At 38.8% G+C, this 15,176-nt stretch overlaps 1 protein-coding gene across 2 annotated transcripts in view; it reads left to right on the top strand.

The window, feature by feature from the left end:
• The window catches only part of PAPOLG (poly(A) polymerase gamma), a 43,780-nt gene extending 32,130 nt beyond the window's left edge, over nucleotides 1–11,650 (top strand). For both annotated transcript variants that reach the window (XM_078349285.1, XM_002757728.6), the window contains 9 exons: nucleotides 627–746; nucleotides 1,211–1,320; nucleotides 5,608–5,729; nucleotides 5,966–6,126; nucleotides 7,506–7,594; nucleotides 7,855–8,075; nucleotides 8,582–8,647; nucleotides 8,825–8,881; nucleotides 10,239–11,650. In XM_078349285.1, coding sequence (XP_078205411.1) covers nucleotides 627–746; nucleotides 1,211–1,320; nucleotides 5,608–5,729; nucleotides 5,966–6,126; nucleotides 7,506–7,594; nucleotides 7,855–8,075; nucleotides 8,582–8,647; nucleotides 8,825–8,881; nucleotides 10,239–10,337 — 1,045 coding nt within the window. In that variant the 3' untranslated portion in view covers nucleotides 10,338–11,650. The remainder of the gene's footprint in view (nucleotides 1–626; nucleotides 747–1,210; nucleotides 1,321–5,607; nucleotides 5,730–5,965; nucleotides 6,127–7,505; nucleotides 7,595–7,854; nucleotides 8,076–8,581; nucleotides 8,648–8,824; nucleotides 8,882–10,238) is intronic.
• The last annotated feature ends 3,526 nt before the right edge of the window (nucleotides 11,651–15,176 follow it).

Genomic DNA, 15,176 nt, shown 5'->3' with positions numbered 1-15,176 from the left:
TACCAACTTGTTATTTACTACAGTGGCATTTTAAATGGGGTTCCTAATATATTGGGCTGAAAATTTTAAATTAGCATGTAAAGATTCATAGCTAATATGCTGTTTGGTTTACTTGAGTGTAGCTTTCATATTTAAAGTTGACATAAGATAAATTGTGTTTACAATGGCATTTTGAATGGGGTTTCTAATATATTGGGCAGAAATTTTTATTTAATTTATTTATTTAGTGATGGTACCTCACTCTGTCACCCAGGCTGGAGTGCAGTGGGGTGATCTCAGCTCACTGCAGCCTCCACCTCCCAGGTTGAAGCGATTCTTCTGCCTCAGCCTCCTGAGTAGCTGAGAATATAGGTGTGCATCCCATACTCAGCTAATTTTTTGGTATTTTTAGTAAAGATGGGGTTTTACCATGTTGGCCAGGCTGGTCTTGAACTCCTGACCTCAGGGGATCTGCCCGCCTCAGCCTCCCAAAGGGCTGGGATTACAGGCATAAGCTACCACACCCAGCCTGAAATTTTTTAATGAACATGTAAAGCTTCATAGTTAATATGCTGTTTGGTTTACTTGAGTGTAGCTTTCAGATTTAAAGCTACAGTAAGATGAATTGTGTTCCTTGTTTGTTTTAGGGTTGGATTAGTAGAATCTAAAATACGTGTTCTTGTTGGAAACTTGGAACGGAATGAATTTATTACTCTTGCCCATGTGAATCCCCAGTCATTCCCAGGGAGTAAGGAACATCATAAAGAGTAAGTTCATTGTTTTTTAATACTGTATTTATTAAATAATGTTATTTGGCATATGCATCATTTCAGAGTAATTGCGAGATTTTTGTTTAACAGGCATTGATGGGAGTATGACACAGTATATATTGAGTTTGAGTGGGCTAGGCATTAACATTAAAAATAAGTACATACTACTTAAGTAGCCCAGAAACCCCAGCAAAACACCATCACAATATTTGGAGCATATTTAAGCATATATTTAGTAAGTCATTTTCATAGCCACTTAATCCTCCTTAGAACAACAGGCAGTAACTTACCAGTGTTCTGGTTGCCACTTTTAAGAATCTGGCCAGACCACTGAAATCTATATTTGTGAGATAGAGACGTAGAGACCAAGTTTTAATTATGAAGTAGCATCTGTAACATTGTAAAAAAAAAAAAAAAAAAAAAATAGTAATTAATGGAAATTCTTAAATTTTACTTTATAGCAACAATTACGTATCAATGTGGTTCCTTGGGATAATTTTTCGGAGAGTAGAAAATGCAGAAAGTGTCAACATAGACTTGACATATGATATACAGTCATTTACTGATACAGGTAAGACTTCATCATCATAGAGCTGTGATTCTCAAACCTGGCTATTACTCAGTGTCATCTGCCTACGATCTGGCTGGCTGTACTTATTAAAGTTCCACAATTGGTTAAGTGAATATGGAATATCCATACTGCTATTAAAATAGGAAAGGAGCCGGTTGCGATGGCTCACGCCCCATAATCCCAGCACTTGGGAGGCAGAGGCGGGCAGATTACCTGAGGTCAGGAGTTCGAGACCAGCCTGGCTAATACGGTGAAACCCCATCTCTACTAAAAATAGGAAAGTTAGCGGGGTGTGGCAGACGCCTGTAATCCCAGCTGCTTCGGAGGCTAAGGCAGGAAAATCGCTTGAACCCAGGAGGAGGAGATTGCAGTGAGCTGAGATTGTCCCACTGCACTCCAGCCTGAGCCACAGAGTGAGACTCTGTCTCAAAAAAAAAAAAAAAAAAGCATTATGAAACAATTTCCAAGATATATTAAGTGGGAGGTAAAATTACAGAACACTGTGTACACTGTGCTACCATTTATAGAAATAATAAAAGAAAAATAAATACACATTTGCTTACAATTGCATAGAATATCTCCGGAAGGATGCTTACTTAGTTTTTTAAAAAAATGGCAAGAGTGGTTGCTTCTAGGTCAGGGGACAGGATAAGGAGACATCATTGAATACTCTTCAACACTTTGAGTTTTGTAGCATGTAAATGTTAACTGTTTTATTTTATTTTATGAGACAGAGTCTCACTCTGTCACCCAGGCTGGACTGCAGTGGTGTGATCTCAGCTCACTGTAACCTTCACCTCTGGGGTTCAAGCGATTCTCATGCCTCAACCTCCCAAGTAGCTGGAATTACAGGTCCATGCCACCATGCCTGGCTAATTTTTGTAATTTTAGAAGAGGAGTTTCACCATGCTGGCCATGCTGGTCTCAAACACCTGACCACAAGTGATCCACCTGCCTCGGCCTCCCAAAGTGCTGGGATTACAGCGTGAGCCGCCTTGTCCGGCTGAATGTTATGTTTTAAAATACAAAGAAAGGAAAGCTCTTTGTGTATACAACCAGGGTTTGTGACCACAGTCATAAAGATGACTTGATTTTTGCCAGGCGCAGTGGCTAACAAGCTCCTGTAATCCTAATACTTTGGGAGACTGAGACAGGTGAACCTCTTGAGCTCAGGAGTTTGAGACCAGCCTGGGCAACATGTTGAAACTCATCTTTACAAAAAATACAAAAAGAATTTACCAGGTATAGTGGCACACACCTGTTGTCCCAGCTACCTTGGAGGCTGAGGTGGGAGAATTGCTAGAAGGTCAAGGCTCCAGTGAGCCCAGATTGTGCCACTACTCTGTAGTTTGGGTGACAAAGTGAGACCCTGTCTCAAAAAATAAAGGACTTGATTTTTATGGGGTTTGTTTTGTTTGTTTGTTTTAAATAGAGACAGGATTTCGCTATGTTGCCCAGGCTGGTCTCGAACTCCTGGATTCAAGCGATTTGCCCACTTCGGCCTCTCAGAGTGCTGGGATTACAGGTGTCAGCCACTGCACCTGGCCAGATTTTTATGTTTTTTATATGAAATATCCGTAAGTACAGAATTACTGAATATATTTCAGGATCAGTGAAAAGAGTATCTTTCACATCTAGCACTCTAGTCACAACCCTGGAATGTCTTAATATATCTGTTACGAATTTAGGATTGTTTATCTTAACAATCTGGAATACTATTAAAATTATTGGTTTGGCTCATCTGGGTTTTCTGAATTCTTTTGAAAGAGCCCTCCTATTATGAAAATGCAGATTCCTGGCCAGGTGCAGTGGCTAACGCCTGTAATCCCAGTACTTTGGGAGGCCGAGGCAAACAGATCACCTGAGGTCAGGAATTCAAGACTAGCCTGGCCAACGTGGTGAAACCCCATCTCTACTAAAAATACAAAAATTAGCCGGGCGTGGTGGCATATGCCTGTAATCCCAGGTACTTGGGAGGCTGAGGCAGGAGAATCACTTGAACCTGGGAGGCAGAGGTTGCAGGGAGCTGAGATCGCACCATTGCACTCCAGCCTGGGCAAAAAGAGCAAAATGCCATCTGAAAAAAAAAACCAGGAGGAAAAAATATGCAGATACCTATGCTTCACCTTAGAACCACTAAATCACACTCTGGGGAGGGAACCAAAGAATCTGCATCTTGAACAAGCACCCCTGGTAACTCTTTTATAAGCAATCTGGAATAAAAACATTCACTATAAATTTTTCCATTCTAATTTGGGCTTGCTTTAAAAAGGAGAAGGGACATTGTTTATTATAAATTTATAAAATATTATTTTTCAGATGAAGAAACTTGAGGCCCCAAGAGATTAATAATTTACCACATCTCACAGTAGTTGCTGTGTAAAACAAGCCTCCCATCCCTGTCTTCAGTGGGCTTTTAATCTAATTGGGTATATTTACAATTAAAACATATTAAGAAATTTATGTGGTTATAATAAAATAAATAAAACCCATATTCTTATAAGGTGTGAAAAGCACTAGAATGGGAATCTAGGGCTGTGTGGATTCTGATCCTGGCAGGGCATGCAGGGCATTCAGGGCTGGTTAGCCTCCTTTTCTCAACTGTACAATAAGGATGTGTTTGTAAGATGGTTCCTGAAGTCTGTCTTTCTATGATTGTGGTAGCTGCAGTAGTAAATTCTCATAGACAACTTGAATTGCATCTTGGATATTTGGTGTAAGAATTGGCTTAAAAGGCTGGGTACAGTGGCTCACATCTGTAATCCCAGCACTTTGGGAGGCAGAGGTGGGTGGATCTTTTGAGATCAGGATTTTGAGACCAGCCTGGCCAACATAGTGAAACCCCATCTCTATGAAAAATCAAAAAAGTAGCTGGGCATGGTACCACACACCTCTAGTCCCAGCTACTTGAGAGGCTGAGGCAGGAGAATAGCTTGAACCCTGGAGGCAGAGGTTGCAGTGAGCCAAGATTGCACCACTGCACTTCAGACTGGGTGACAGAGCAAGACTTACGTCCAAAAAAAAAGAAGTAGACTTGGACAAGTAATTATGAGGAGAGATTGCCTTTTGGGAAAATATTAGAAAACAAGATCTGGAACATACCTTTTTTCATACATTTATGTTGTTAATAAAGTTTGATTATGAGAAAGTCTTAGAAGGTGGACATGGAAAAACTAGTGGATTCGTGGCCAACCACAGTGACTCACGCCTATAATCCCAGCACTTTAGGAGGCCAAGGTGGGCAGATCACCTGAGGTCGGGAGTTCAAGACCAGTCTGACCAACATGGTGAAACCCCGTCTCTACAAAAAATCCAAAAAGTAGCTGGGCATGGTGGCGCATGCCTGTAATCCCAGCTACTTGGGAGGCTGGGGCAGAAGAATAGCTTGAACACAGGAGGCAGAGGTTGCAGTGAGCCAAGATTGTGCCACTGCACTCCACCCTAGGTGACAAAGAGTCTGTGGCAAAAAAATAAAAAGAATTGGGCCGGGTGCAGTGGCTCTCACCTGTAATCCTAGCACTTTGGGAGGCCAAGGTGGGTGGATCACCTGAGGTCAAGAGTTCAAGACCAGCCTGGCCATCATGGTGAAACCCCATCTTAAAAAAATAAATAAATAATAAAAAGAGTTAGCTTAGACTTGGACAGGTAATTATGAGGAAAGATTGCCTCTTGGGATAATATCAGAAAACAAGATCTGGAAAATACCTTTTTTCCCATACATTTATGTTGTTAATAAGGTTTAATTATGAGAAAGGCTTAGAAGGTGGACATGGAAAAACTAGTGGATTCATGTCCAGGCACAGTGGCTCACGCCTGTAATCCCAGCACTTTAGAAGGCCAAGGCGGGCAGAATACCTGAGGTCAGAAATTCAAGACCAGCCTGACCAACATGGAGAAACCCCATCTTTACTAAAAAAAACAAAATAGGCATGGTGTGATGCATGCCTGTAATCCCAGCTACTTGGGAGGCTGAGGCAGGAAAATCGCTTGAACCCAGGAGGCGGAGGTTGCTCTGAGCCAAGATTGCGCCATTGCACTCCAGCCTGGGCAACAAGAGTGAAACTCGGTCTCAAAAAAAAAAAAAGAGAGAAACTAGTGGATTCATGAATAGGATTGTGATGTGATGTAAATGTATTAAAAATATTTGTTTTGTGAGAGGATTATGGGTGGGTGGGTGGCCGGTGGTGATAGTGGGGAGATAATAAAGGCATATGCATTTCAGAAAAATTAGACAGAACCCTTGGTTCAGAAAGAAGTGTCCCATTTAACATATTAACATTGTTGCAGTGTACAGACAGGCAAACAATATAAATATGCTAAAGGAGGGAATGAAAATTGAAGCAACTCATGTAAAGAAAAAACAACTTCATCACTACCTTCCTGCAGAAATTCTTCAAAAGAAGAAAAAGGTGAGTTTGTAATCTTAACTTTCCAGTATGGTTTTACTCAGACAAATCTGGGATCAAATTTGCATTCTTACAGCTCCCAAACCTATTGAGAAAAATGAGGATATAGGCAATTCAATCTAGGACTGAAATCTCATTTTCAATCATCACAAGAGATAATTTGCTTAAATGACCTTCAAAATTGAAACCAGTCTTTATAATTTCCTTTTCGAAATCCTAAAATCGTTTCCTTCTTTCAGCAAAGTCTCTCTGATGTCAGTCGAAGCTTGGGCGGACTTCAATCCAAAAGATCGTCTCTGGATAGCAGTTGTCTAGATAGCTCCAGAGACACTGATAATGGAACACCTTTTAATTCTCCAGCATCCAAGTCTGATAGCCCTTCTTTAGGAGAAACGGAAAGGTCTGTCTTATTTCAAATGCGTCCTTTTGGTTTTCTGTTCAGTTTGTTTGAGGATAATGTGAACTTTTCTATACCTCTGCTACTGCCTTTCTTTTTAAATTGTTGAAAGATTTTATTTTACAGGCTGCTGATCAGTTTGTTGTTTAGAAATAATTGTGGTAATCCTGTGGGAGATGGTATAATAGGCTTATAAGCATGTGGGACTAGATAGGTACATGGAAATGTACGCATTTTTTGCCTAAATTTTTCTTTTTTTTTCTTTTTTTTTTTAAAGTTGTCTCTATGTGCTATAGCTGATCAAGGTAGAATTTTTCTCTTCTTACTGGCTCCTCTGCTTTTTTCCCCCCTTTTATTTCAATGAAATGTTAAAGTACAGGCCTGAGCCAACAGTTGTGGCCAGGCACAGTGAGTGGCTGGGGCTTGTAATCCTACAACTTTGAGAGGTCAGGCAGGCGGATCACTGGAGCCCAGGAGTTCCCAGACCAGCCTGGGCAACATGGTGAAACCCTGCCTCTACAAAAAAAAAATGGCCAGGCACGGTGGCGGTGGTTCACACCTGTAATCCCAGCACTTTGGCAGGCTGAGGCGGGCAGATCACCTGAGATCAGGAGTTCAAGACCACCCTGGCAAACATGGCAAAACCCTGCCTCTACTGAAAATACAAAAATTAACAGGGCGTGGTGGTGCACGCTTGTAATCCCAGCTACTTGGGAGGCTGAGGCAGGAGAATCCCTTGAACCCAGGAGGTGGAGGTTACAGTGAGCCAAGATCGTGCCATTGCACTCCAGCCTGGGCAACAAGAGTGAGACTCTGTCTCAAAAAAAAAATAATTAGCTCGGCATGGTAGTGCACACCTGTAGTCCCAGCTACTCGGGAGGCTTAGGTGGGAGAATTGCTTGAGCCCAGAAGGTTGAGGCCGCAGTGAGCCATGTGTTCATGCCACTGCACTCTAGCCTAGGTGACAAAAGAGTACCATGTCCAAAAAAAAAAAAAAAAAAAAGAAGGCAGTTATAATTGTTATAATAAGTGTTTTAAATAAGTAATGGGGCCAGGCGTGGTAGCTCCAGCACTTTGGGAGGCTAAGCCAGGAGGATTGCTTGAGCCTCAGGAGTTCAAGACCAGCCTGGGCAACATGGTGGGATCCTGTGTCCACAAGAATAAAAATTTAAAAATCAGCCAGACATGAGGGCACACACCATATTCCCAGCTACCTGAGAGGCTGAGTGGCAGTTACTTGAGCCTGGGAGGTTGAGGCTGCAGTAAGCTGTGATTGTGCCACTACACTCCAACCTGGGCAATAGAGTGAGGCCTTTTCTCAAAAAAGAGGAAAAAAGTAATATTTAAATCATTTATTGATGATAATTTAACACTTTCATTAGGAATAGTGCTGAGCCTACTGCTGTAATTGTGGAGAAGCCACTGAGTGTACCACCAGCCCAAGGACTCTCCATTCCAGTCATTGGTGCAAGTAGGTATCTAAACTTGTATTATTAATAATTCTATTTACAAAAAATTAGCTAGGCATGGTGGCACATGTGTGTAGTCCTAGCTACTTGGAAGGCTAAGGCAGGAGGATCACCTGAGCCTGGGAAGTAGAGGCTGCAGTGAGCCGTGATCAAGCCACTGCCCTCCAGCCTGGGTGATGGGAATGAGAGACCCTGTCTCAAGAAAAGAAGAAAATTATATACATAAATGTTTAATTATTAAAATCCTTTTTTTCCTTTTCAGAAATTGACTCTACAGTAAAAGCTGTGTCACCCCCTGCTGTGTGTACCATTCCTACCGTAGTAGGGCGAAATGTCATTCCTAGAATCACAACACCCCACAACCCTGCCCAGGGACAGCCACATCTGAATGGAATGTCAAATATAACTAAGACTGTTACACCCAAAAGATCCCATTCCCCATCCATAGATGGGACTTCTAAGAGGCTGAAAGACATAGAAAAGGTAAAGCTCAACCTTAGTGGTGATTCAGTACTTAGTATTTTTAAACTTAATACTAAAGAAACAATTTTCCATAGCTGTTGGTGTTCTGTTAGGAGTTGACTGAAAAGAATATTTACCCAAACCTTAAAGGAACAGTATTAATTGCTCATCATAAAATCAAATTACTAATGTGTCTAAAAACTTGATTGGTCTGAGTTTCTCCTTGACTTACAGAAGTCATTATTGTAACAAAATCTCATTTATTGGCTGTTAATATGCCCTGCTTCCAGTAGGTGGTGGTAAAACTGTATTTGTTAGAATCTGAATTGATTTAACCAAAAAGATCACTCAAACTGTAGAAATTAACAGTGGCAGCTGAAGTCAATCTGATTTAAATTATCTTCTCTTACCAACCCATATTTATAGTAATTTTTATAATAGCCTAACCACTAGTCTTCCAGTCTATATAGATTTGTATGGTTTTTGCAGATACATACTAGCAATTTATTTCAATGTTTATATTTTAGTTTATTCGACTTGAATCAACATTTAAGGACCCTCGCACAGCTGAAGAAAGAAAAAGAAAATCGGTGGTAAATATATTAATAGTGTGCTTCAGAATATTTATTATAAAGCTCCATGTATCAGGAAAAGTGTCATATTAGAAAGTAGGTCAGACTAGATCTACTGTTACGTTTTATTTTAAGTAGAAATAAGTGTTTGCGTCTAAGAAAGTTAGTTTTCACTTGTGTTGTTTCTTCTGTTTTTAGGATGCCATTGGAGGAGAATCTATGCCTATTCCTACTATTGACACATCTCGCAAAAAGGTAACAGTCTTATTCATAGGTACAGTACGTAGGTAAAAACTCATAGGTAATTACAAGTACAAAAGGCTTATTAAGAGCCTAGCACTGGGAAAAGGAAAGATTTTGTCCCTGGCCTCAAGACTAGCAGTGTAGTTGGGGTTGGGGCTGGAGACAACAAAGTATGTAGTTCTGAATGTATGTATCTCAGAAGTCTAAAAAAGAGGGAATAGTTTAAGACAACTTTATTATTTATTTAGATTATGTTCACCCTTTGTTTTTTATCTTTAAAGAAGCAGCTGGATGCTTAGCATATTAATTTCTTACCAAGTACCTGGTAGTATATCTCTGTTGTGTACTACTGCTTACTGTCCAAACATAGGTTTGATAATTAGGAACTACATGTATTAATATTTTAGAGGAACCAAACGTAGTGGTATATATAGTAAATACCTTTAAAACATGAGCTAAAAGTCCCTAAATTGTAATTTAAATGTTTATTATTTGAAGAATTACTTTTATAACTTATAATATGTAGTATTATTAAGTATGTTATGCTAAAAAGAAAGTACTCAAAATGCAGCCTGGTGTAAATCAAAGTCCTTCTCTGAGTTTATAGTGAAAAGAGTGGCTTATTTTCACCTCTCCATTAAATAGTAAAATGCTTCTCATCATCAGCTCTTACCCTGCCAGGTTCTCCACAATGTAGTAGCTTTTCTAAAGCAAAATAGAATACTCGCAAGCTGTTTGTTGTAGAATTTGAGCCTGTAACATAAGATTAAGTTACAAAAAATATGAATGTATAATTATGTGATAGTGGAAAACATTTTTGAGATGCATATTAAAGTACAAAAGAGTGAAATGACATGGATTTTTTAATATATCAAGTCTAAAGTGAAAGTGGCTACACCAAACAATTTAGCAAAATTGTGATAATATCTGAGACTTGGTTATGGGATTTAAGTCAGTATTGCCCTGTTCTCTATTACTTTGTATATCTCAAATTGTTCATAATTATTTTAATGCATATGGATATGATACAGATACTGGATTAGCCAAGGTAAAACGAGAGGAGAATTAAGCACTCATCTCTTGACAAGAAACTGTCCCCATCCTGTACATCCTTTTACATCTTCACACTCTGGCCACTTCTGACCTTTCTCTTAGCCCTCTGCTTTTCACCTCTGACTGTAAAAAGAAGTCATGCCGAAAGCAAGAGTTCCCTATGAACACTGGAAGTATTCATTGCATACTTGAGTGTTCAGGAGCTAGAGGGATTGGGAGAAAAACTCAAGAGTTTTTTTGTGAGTGAGTTTCTAGCTGGGCCTTTATAATATATATGATGTGCTCTTCCTTTTTTGTTTCTCTTTCTTTCTAATAGAGACTACCCAGTAAAGAACTACCAGATTCATCATCTCCAGTTCCAGCAAATAACATCCGTGTCATCAAAAATTCCATTCGACTGACTCTTAATCGGTAAAAGCAGTGCCTCCTCTCTTAAGTGAACAAGCAATCATTTAGTGGCATAGTAGATGCAGTCACTGTTTTTTCAAATAGAAGTGGCTGTCATACATGAAATATGGTGAAAGTTACAGCCTTCAGCCTCATTAACCTTGAGGTGATTTCTGAACTGTCACACTTTGACCTGCAGATGCTGTAGCATTATCTTACTGATTGCTACATACACTTCTCTGAGGATCACCTGCTGTCAAATTGCAATCTACAGTATTACAGCTTTGCATTTGGGGGTTTTACTGCCTTAACTTTCAACGCTTGTTATGGGAACCAGTTCTTGGCCACTTGGACACTGACAAGTCCTGAACTCCTTTGTGTGTGTGTGTGTGTTTTGGGTTTTTTTTTTTGTCTTATGTTGTAATCATTGTATAGACCTAAAAAAACAGCTGAAAACAAAAAAATTGTCTTGTATTTTCCAAATGTTAACACATTTACTTTAGCATTGAAGCCACTTTGTGAAACCTGAGATAAATGAATGTGAGGTATCTTTTCTGCTTTCCTCATTTGTTTAGATGTACTGTCTGTTCTATTGATTTAAATTATTTTTTTCCAGATTGGCACATGAAATATTTAAACTTTTTTGTGTGCCTTTCTGTCCAAATGTTGCTTAGCTACCAGGGAAGATTAGTCCAGTGATTACATAAGAGTTGGGCACCATAAATTCTCTATCTTTTGCCTCCCGTGGAGGCCTTTGAAATGCATCTTTATTAAAAATCAAAATATAACCAGGATACTGAAAGTCAGTATATGAATGGTAAAATTGTTACATATCCTATTTCATGCCATTCTTGTTAGTTGACTGGTATTTTTTACTGAGAATCAACTCATTCCAGCATCAACAATAAGATACCTTTAAGTATGGCAAACTTGTATTTTTGAGGTGTAAAATTAACTTGGCATGATAATTCTTGACCATATTTACCCCACAACTTCAAATAATTTCTTCATGGACTAGGCATGCAGAAATAAGCAGTGGATTTTATTGAAACCTTAAAGGCATTTTGAATGACATTGTTACCAACCATTAATTGGCTCAGGACCTTTGTAATTTTTATTTAACTGTATGAGTTGTCTTTTTTTACGCTGCTTTTTTCAATGCATTTCTTAATATTTTTTAAGTTTCATGAATGCATGCTCAGTTTATTAAAATCCATAACCATGTAATTCTTGTAATATGTTGATTCAGTGTTTTGTAAATGAAGTCGTATGTATTTTCAGAGTATTTTTGTATGTACTGTAAGATACCATCTTTTCAAAGAGAAACCTTTAAAACCTTTATTGTCTCTCCTTAGTCTAATTTTTTAAATATGGATTATGCTTGAATTATTATATTTAAAATGAAAATGTATAGATTACACAGCCAGGAATGCTAGTATTTATCACCTTCTTCAGATGTCACTCAGCATTTAGTAGGTTCAGTAGGAAAAACCCAAAATGGTACATTGAGTAGTGTTGGGAAGATACCTCGTTGTGTATTTTATAGAACTCATGGGATGCCATCTAGCAGGTGGAGAAATAGCAGTCCATTTTCTCTTGCTAGCCCTTTACTATTGAGTTGAAATTCTTGAATTGTCAGAGAGCAGTATCCTCCAGGTTCCACTCCTTGCCCCTTAGGTCTCTGAAATGTAAATTCTAATGTTTACCTTTACCATGGAAAACATGAAAAGTCTTAGAAGTAAAGAACAGCAAGGAAGAAATGTTTGTTCTCTTATTCCCTTTTTATATAGCAGCAAAAGATAAGAATGAAATCACATAACCAAGTTGTAGCTTCCTTGGCAAAGCTGTTGTCTTAGCTGACTCTTTCCCTTTATTCAAATGTTTTGGGATTTGTTCTACGAATACTCTATTTGACCAAAAGTGAATGGTTATGAAAGGACTGAATAATTATCACGTGACTTCAACCTTTGAAAACTTTGGTAAGGAATTTGATTAAATTGTATATACTTGTATATGCATTTCCACATTTAAAATCTCTTGCTTTTAAATCAGCCTTCAAAGTCTCTGTAGGAATTCCTTCCATATCCATGTTTACTCTGTTATATCAGTAGACTCTTTGGAGTGACTAGTGGAGTTTTTCTTTAATAAGGAAGCAGCAAGTCTAATCTTGTACTATAGCATAGGCATTTCTTTTAGATTAAGGAGCCCATTCAACATGTGAATGAGTCAACATTAGAGTCCTCAAAGATAGCATTCTTCAACCTATTTGGTAACTGAGGAGTTGATAGTGGGGTTTGTCAGAAATGAAATGTTTTCTATCCTGACCAGTAAGTAGAAGTTTCAGTGCATTTCATTAATTTAATGGGAAGCTTCCATGGTACTGGTTCCAAGTAAAAAAGGAGAAGGTATGATCTGGTATTTTATATTATGATCAGAGGCACTAAGTACATGTGTTTGTGGGGTTTTTTGTTTGTTTTGTTTTGAGACAGTTTCTCTCTTTTTGCTCAGACTGGAGTGCAGTGGTGCAATCTCGGCTCACTGCAACCTGGCCTCCCAGGTTCAAGCGATTCTCTCATCTCAGCCTCCCAAGTAGCTTGGATTATAGGCATCCACCACCACACCCAGCTAATTTTTGTATTTTTAGTAGAGACGGGGTTTCACCATGTTGGCCAGGCTGGTCTCAAACTCCTGACCTCAGGTGATCCACCTGCTTCAGCCAGACGTGAGCCACCGTGCTTGGCTGTGTTTGTTTTCAAGTGTGAAAAAATACCTAGAAGTACATTTGATAAAGGTGAATAGTCTGTTCTTCAGACACATATTCATTTTCACAAGGGTATTATATCTTAATTTGCTCATTTTTCAGTAACTAGCCCTTGAGAATATATATGAAAAGAAAACAATTATCTGCTAGCTTAAACCTTAGGGACCTAACCAATTTGAGATATACATGGCTTACAACTTTGTAAAACTGGGGCAGGAGAATGGTTTCTTTTTTTTTCTGAAACAGAAGCTCACTCTGTCACCCTGGCTGGAGTGCAGTGGCATGATCTCACCTCATTGCAGCCTTTGCCTCCCGGGTTCAAATGATTCTCCTGCTTCAGCCTCCGGAGTAGCTGGAATTAACATGCCTGTGCCATCATGCCCGGCTAATTTTTGTATTTTCAGTAGAGACAGGATTTCACCATGTTGGCCAGGGTGATCTCGAACTCCTAACCTCAGGTCATCTGTCTGCCTTGGCCTCCCAGAGTGCTGGAATTACAGGCATAAGCCTCTGCTCCAGCCAGGAGAATGAATTTTAAAAGTCTGTGTTGGTTTTTAAAATGAGTGCTTTGTTTTAAAGCAGCAATTTAGTAGCATTATTATACTTTAGTAGCAAGTAAGTAAAGATGGGCAATATCAAAATGGGCTAAACTTATTTTCCACTATGTTCCACACCTTTGAAATAGGAATTCCTAACTTGAGAATCATGAACAACCCTCAGGTAATTCTTTGTAATTGTGTATTACAAGTTCTAGTTTACATGCATCTTTCTGGGGGAGAGGTGTATAGTTTAGATCAGCTTCTTGAAGTGGTTCATTACCCAAAAAGAAGTGTGGAAGTTGGGGTTGGGAGACACCAGGATTGAATAATCCTGGAATATTATATAATTTCCTCCCTTTGATTTTGCTGTGATACATTACTGAAAATGTGCTGTGTCTTCTAACTAGTAAAATGGGCTGATGAGGGACTCTGGAATTCCAAATTTCGAAGTTTATAACTTAAGATGAAACCGTAAAGTCCTCTGTGTTTAGAAGAATGCTTAATCTCAGATTTACAGATATCCTCATGATAACTTAGATTCATTAACAGGATCAAACTTAATTTCAACCCAATGTTATCAGAGTACATTAGTTTAGAATGATAATTAGAAGTGGTAGAAAATAGAATAAATTATTAAAGATCCCAAAATGTTGAGTTCTGTAGCATGAAACCTCTCTTGCTCCTCCATGTTTGTAGTTCAGGCCAGAACAAACTAAACAGACCAACAAATACAAAAGCTTTAGTTAAAAAAATAATAGTAACTTTGTATGAATTATAACTGTACATGTGTTTACATAACCTATTAAATCATCCAAAACTTAGAATTTAAATAGCAAATAGTACAGATGATGGAAGAAAGCCAGTCTCAATAATGGTAATTTTTGTTTAATTGTATTCCCAAATTCTCTATTATTACTATTTTTTTTAATGAGATGTTGCTCTGTCATCCAGGCTGGAGTGCAGTGGCACGATCTTGGCTCATTGCAACCTCCACTTCCTAGGTGCAGGCGATTCTCCTACCTCAGCCTCCCAAGTAGCTGGGACTACAGGCGCCTGCCACCACTCCCAGCTAATTTTTGTATTTTTGTAGAGATGGGATTTCACCACGTTGGCCAGGCTGGTATCAAACTCCTGACCTCAAGTGATACACCCGCCTTGACCTCCCAAAATGCTGGGATTACAGGCTTGAGCCACCATGCCCAGCCTCTATTTTTTTCTGAAACAAGTTTTCGGATATACTTTTATATTTGAATTAGTTAAATATAAGATGATCATCAAGCTTGCTATAGTTTTTAAGCTATTGCTACATTTGAACAAAAAGACCCCTGTACTTATCCTAGAAAGTACTTAGGATACCTTTGAGATTAATGGTGCTATATCACCCCACAGTGCTTTGTAAAATGAATGCAGCTGCTGTTCCATTCTAGCTAGCTGTTTGTGTAGTTCATATTAATTTACCCTGCCTTTTATTTGGATTGTCTTATTTCTTAGTTGTACACATGCACCTCATTATTTGCCTGGAATAAGTAATCAAATAAACTTGCTTTGATAAATAGGTGATGATTGA

Source organism: Callithrix jacchus, chromosome 14, assembly GCF_049354715.1.
Source record: "Callithrix jacchus isolate 240 chromosome 14, calJac240_pri, whole genome shotgun sequence".
In the NCBI taxonomy this organism is placed as follows: Eukaryota; Metazoa; Chordata; class Mammalia; order Primates; family Cebidae; genus Callithrix; species Callithrix jacchus.
Note: the sequence above shows the minus strand (reverse complement) of the source record. Positions and strands in the feature narration are given on the sequence as shown.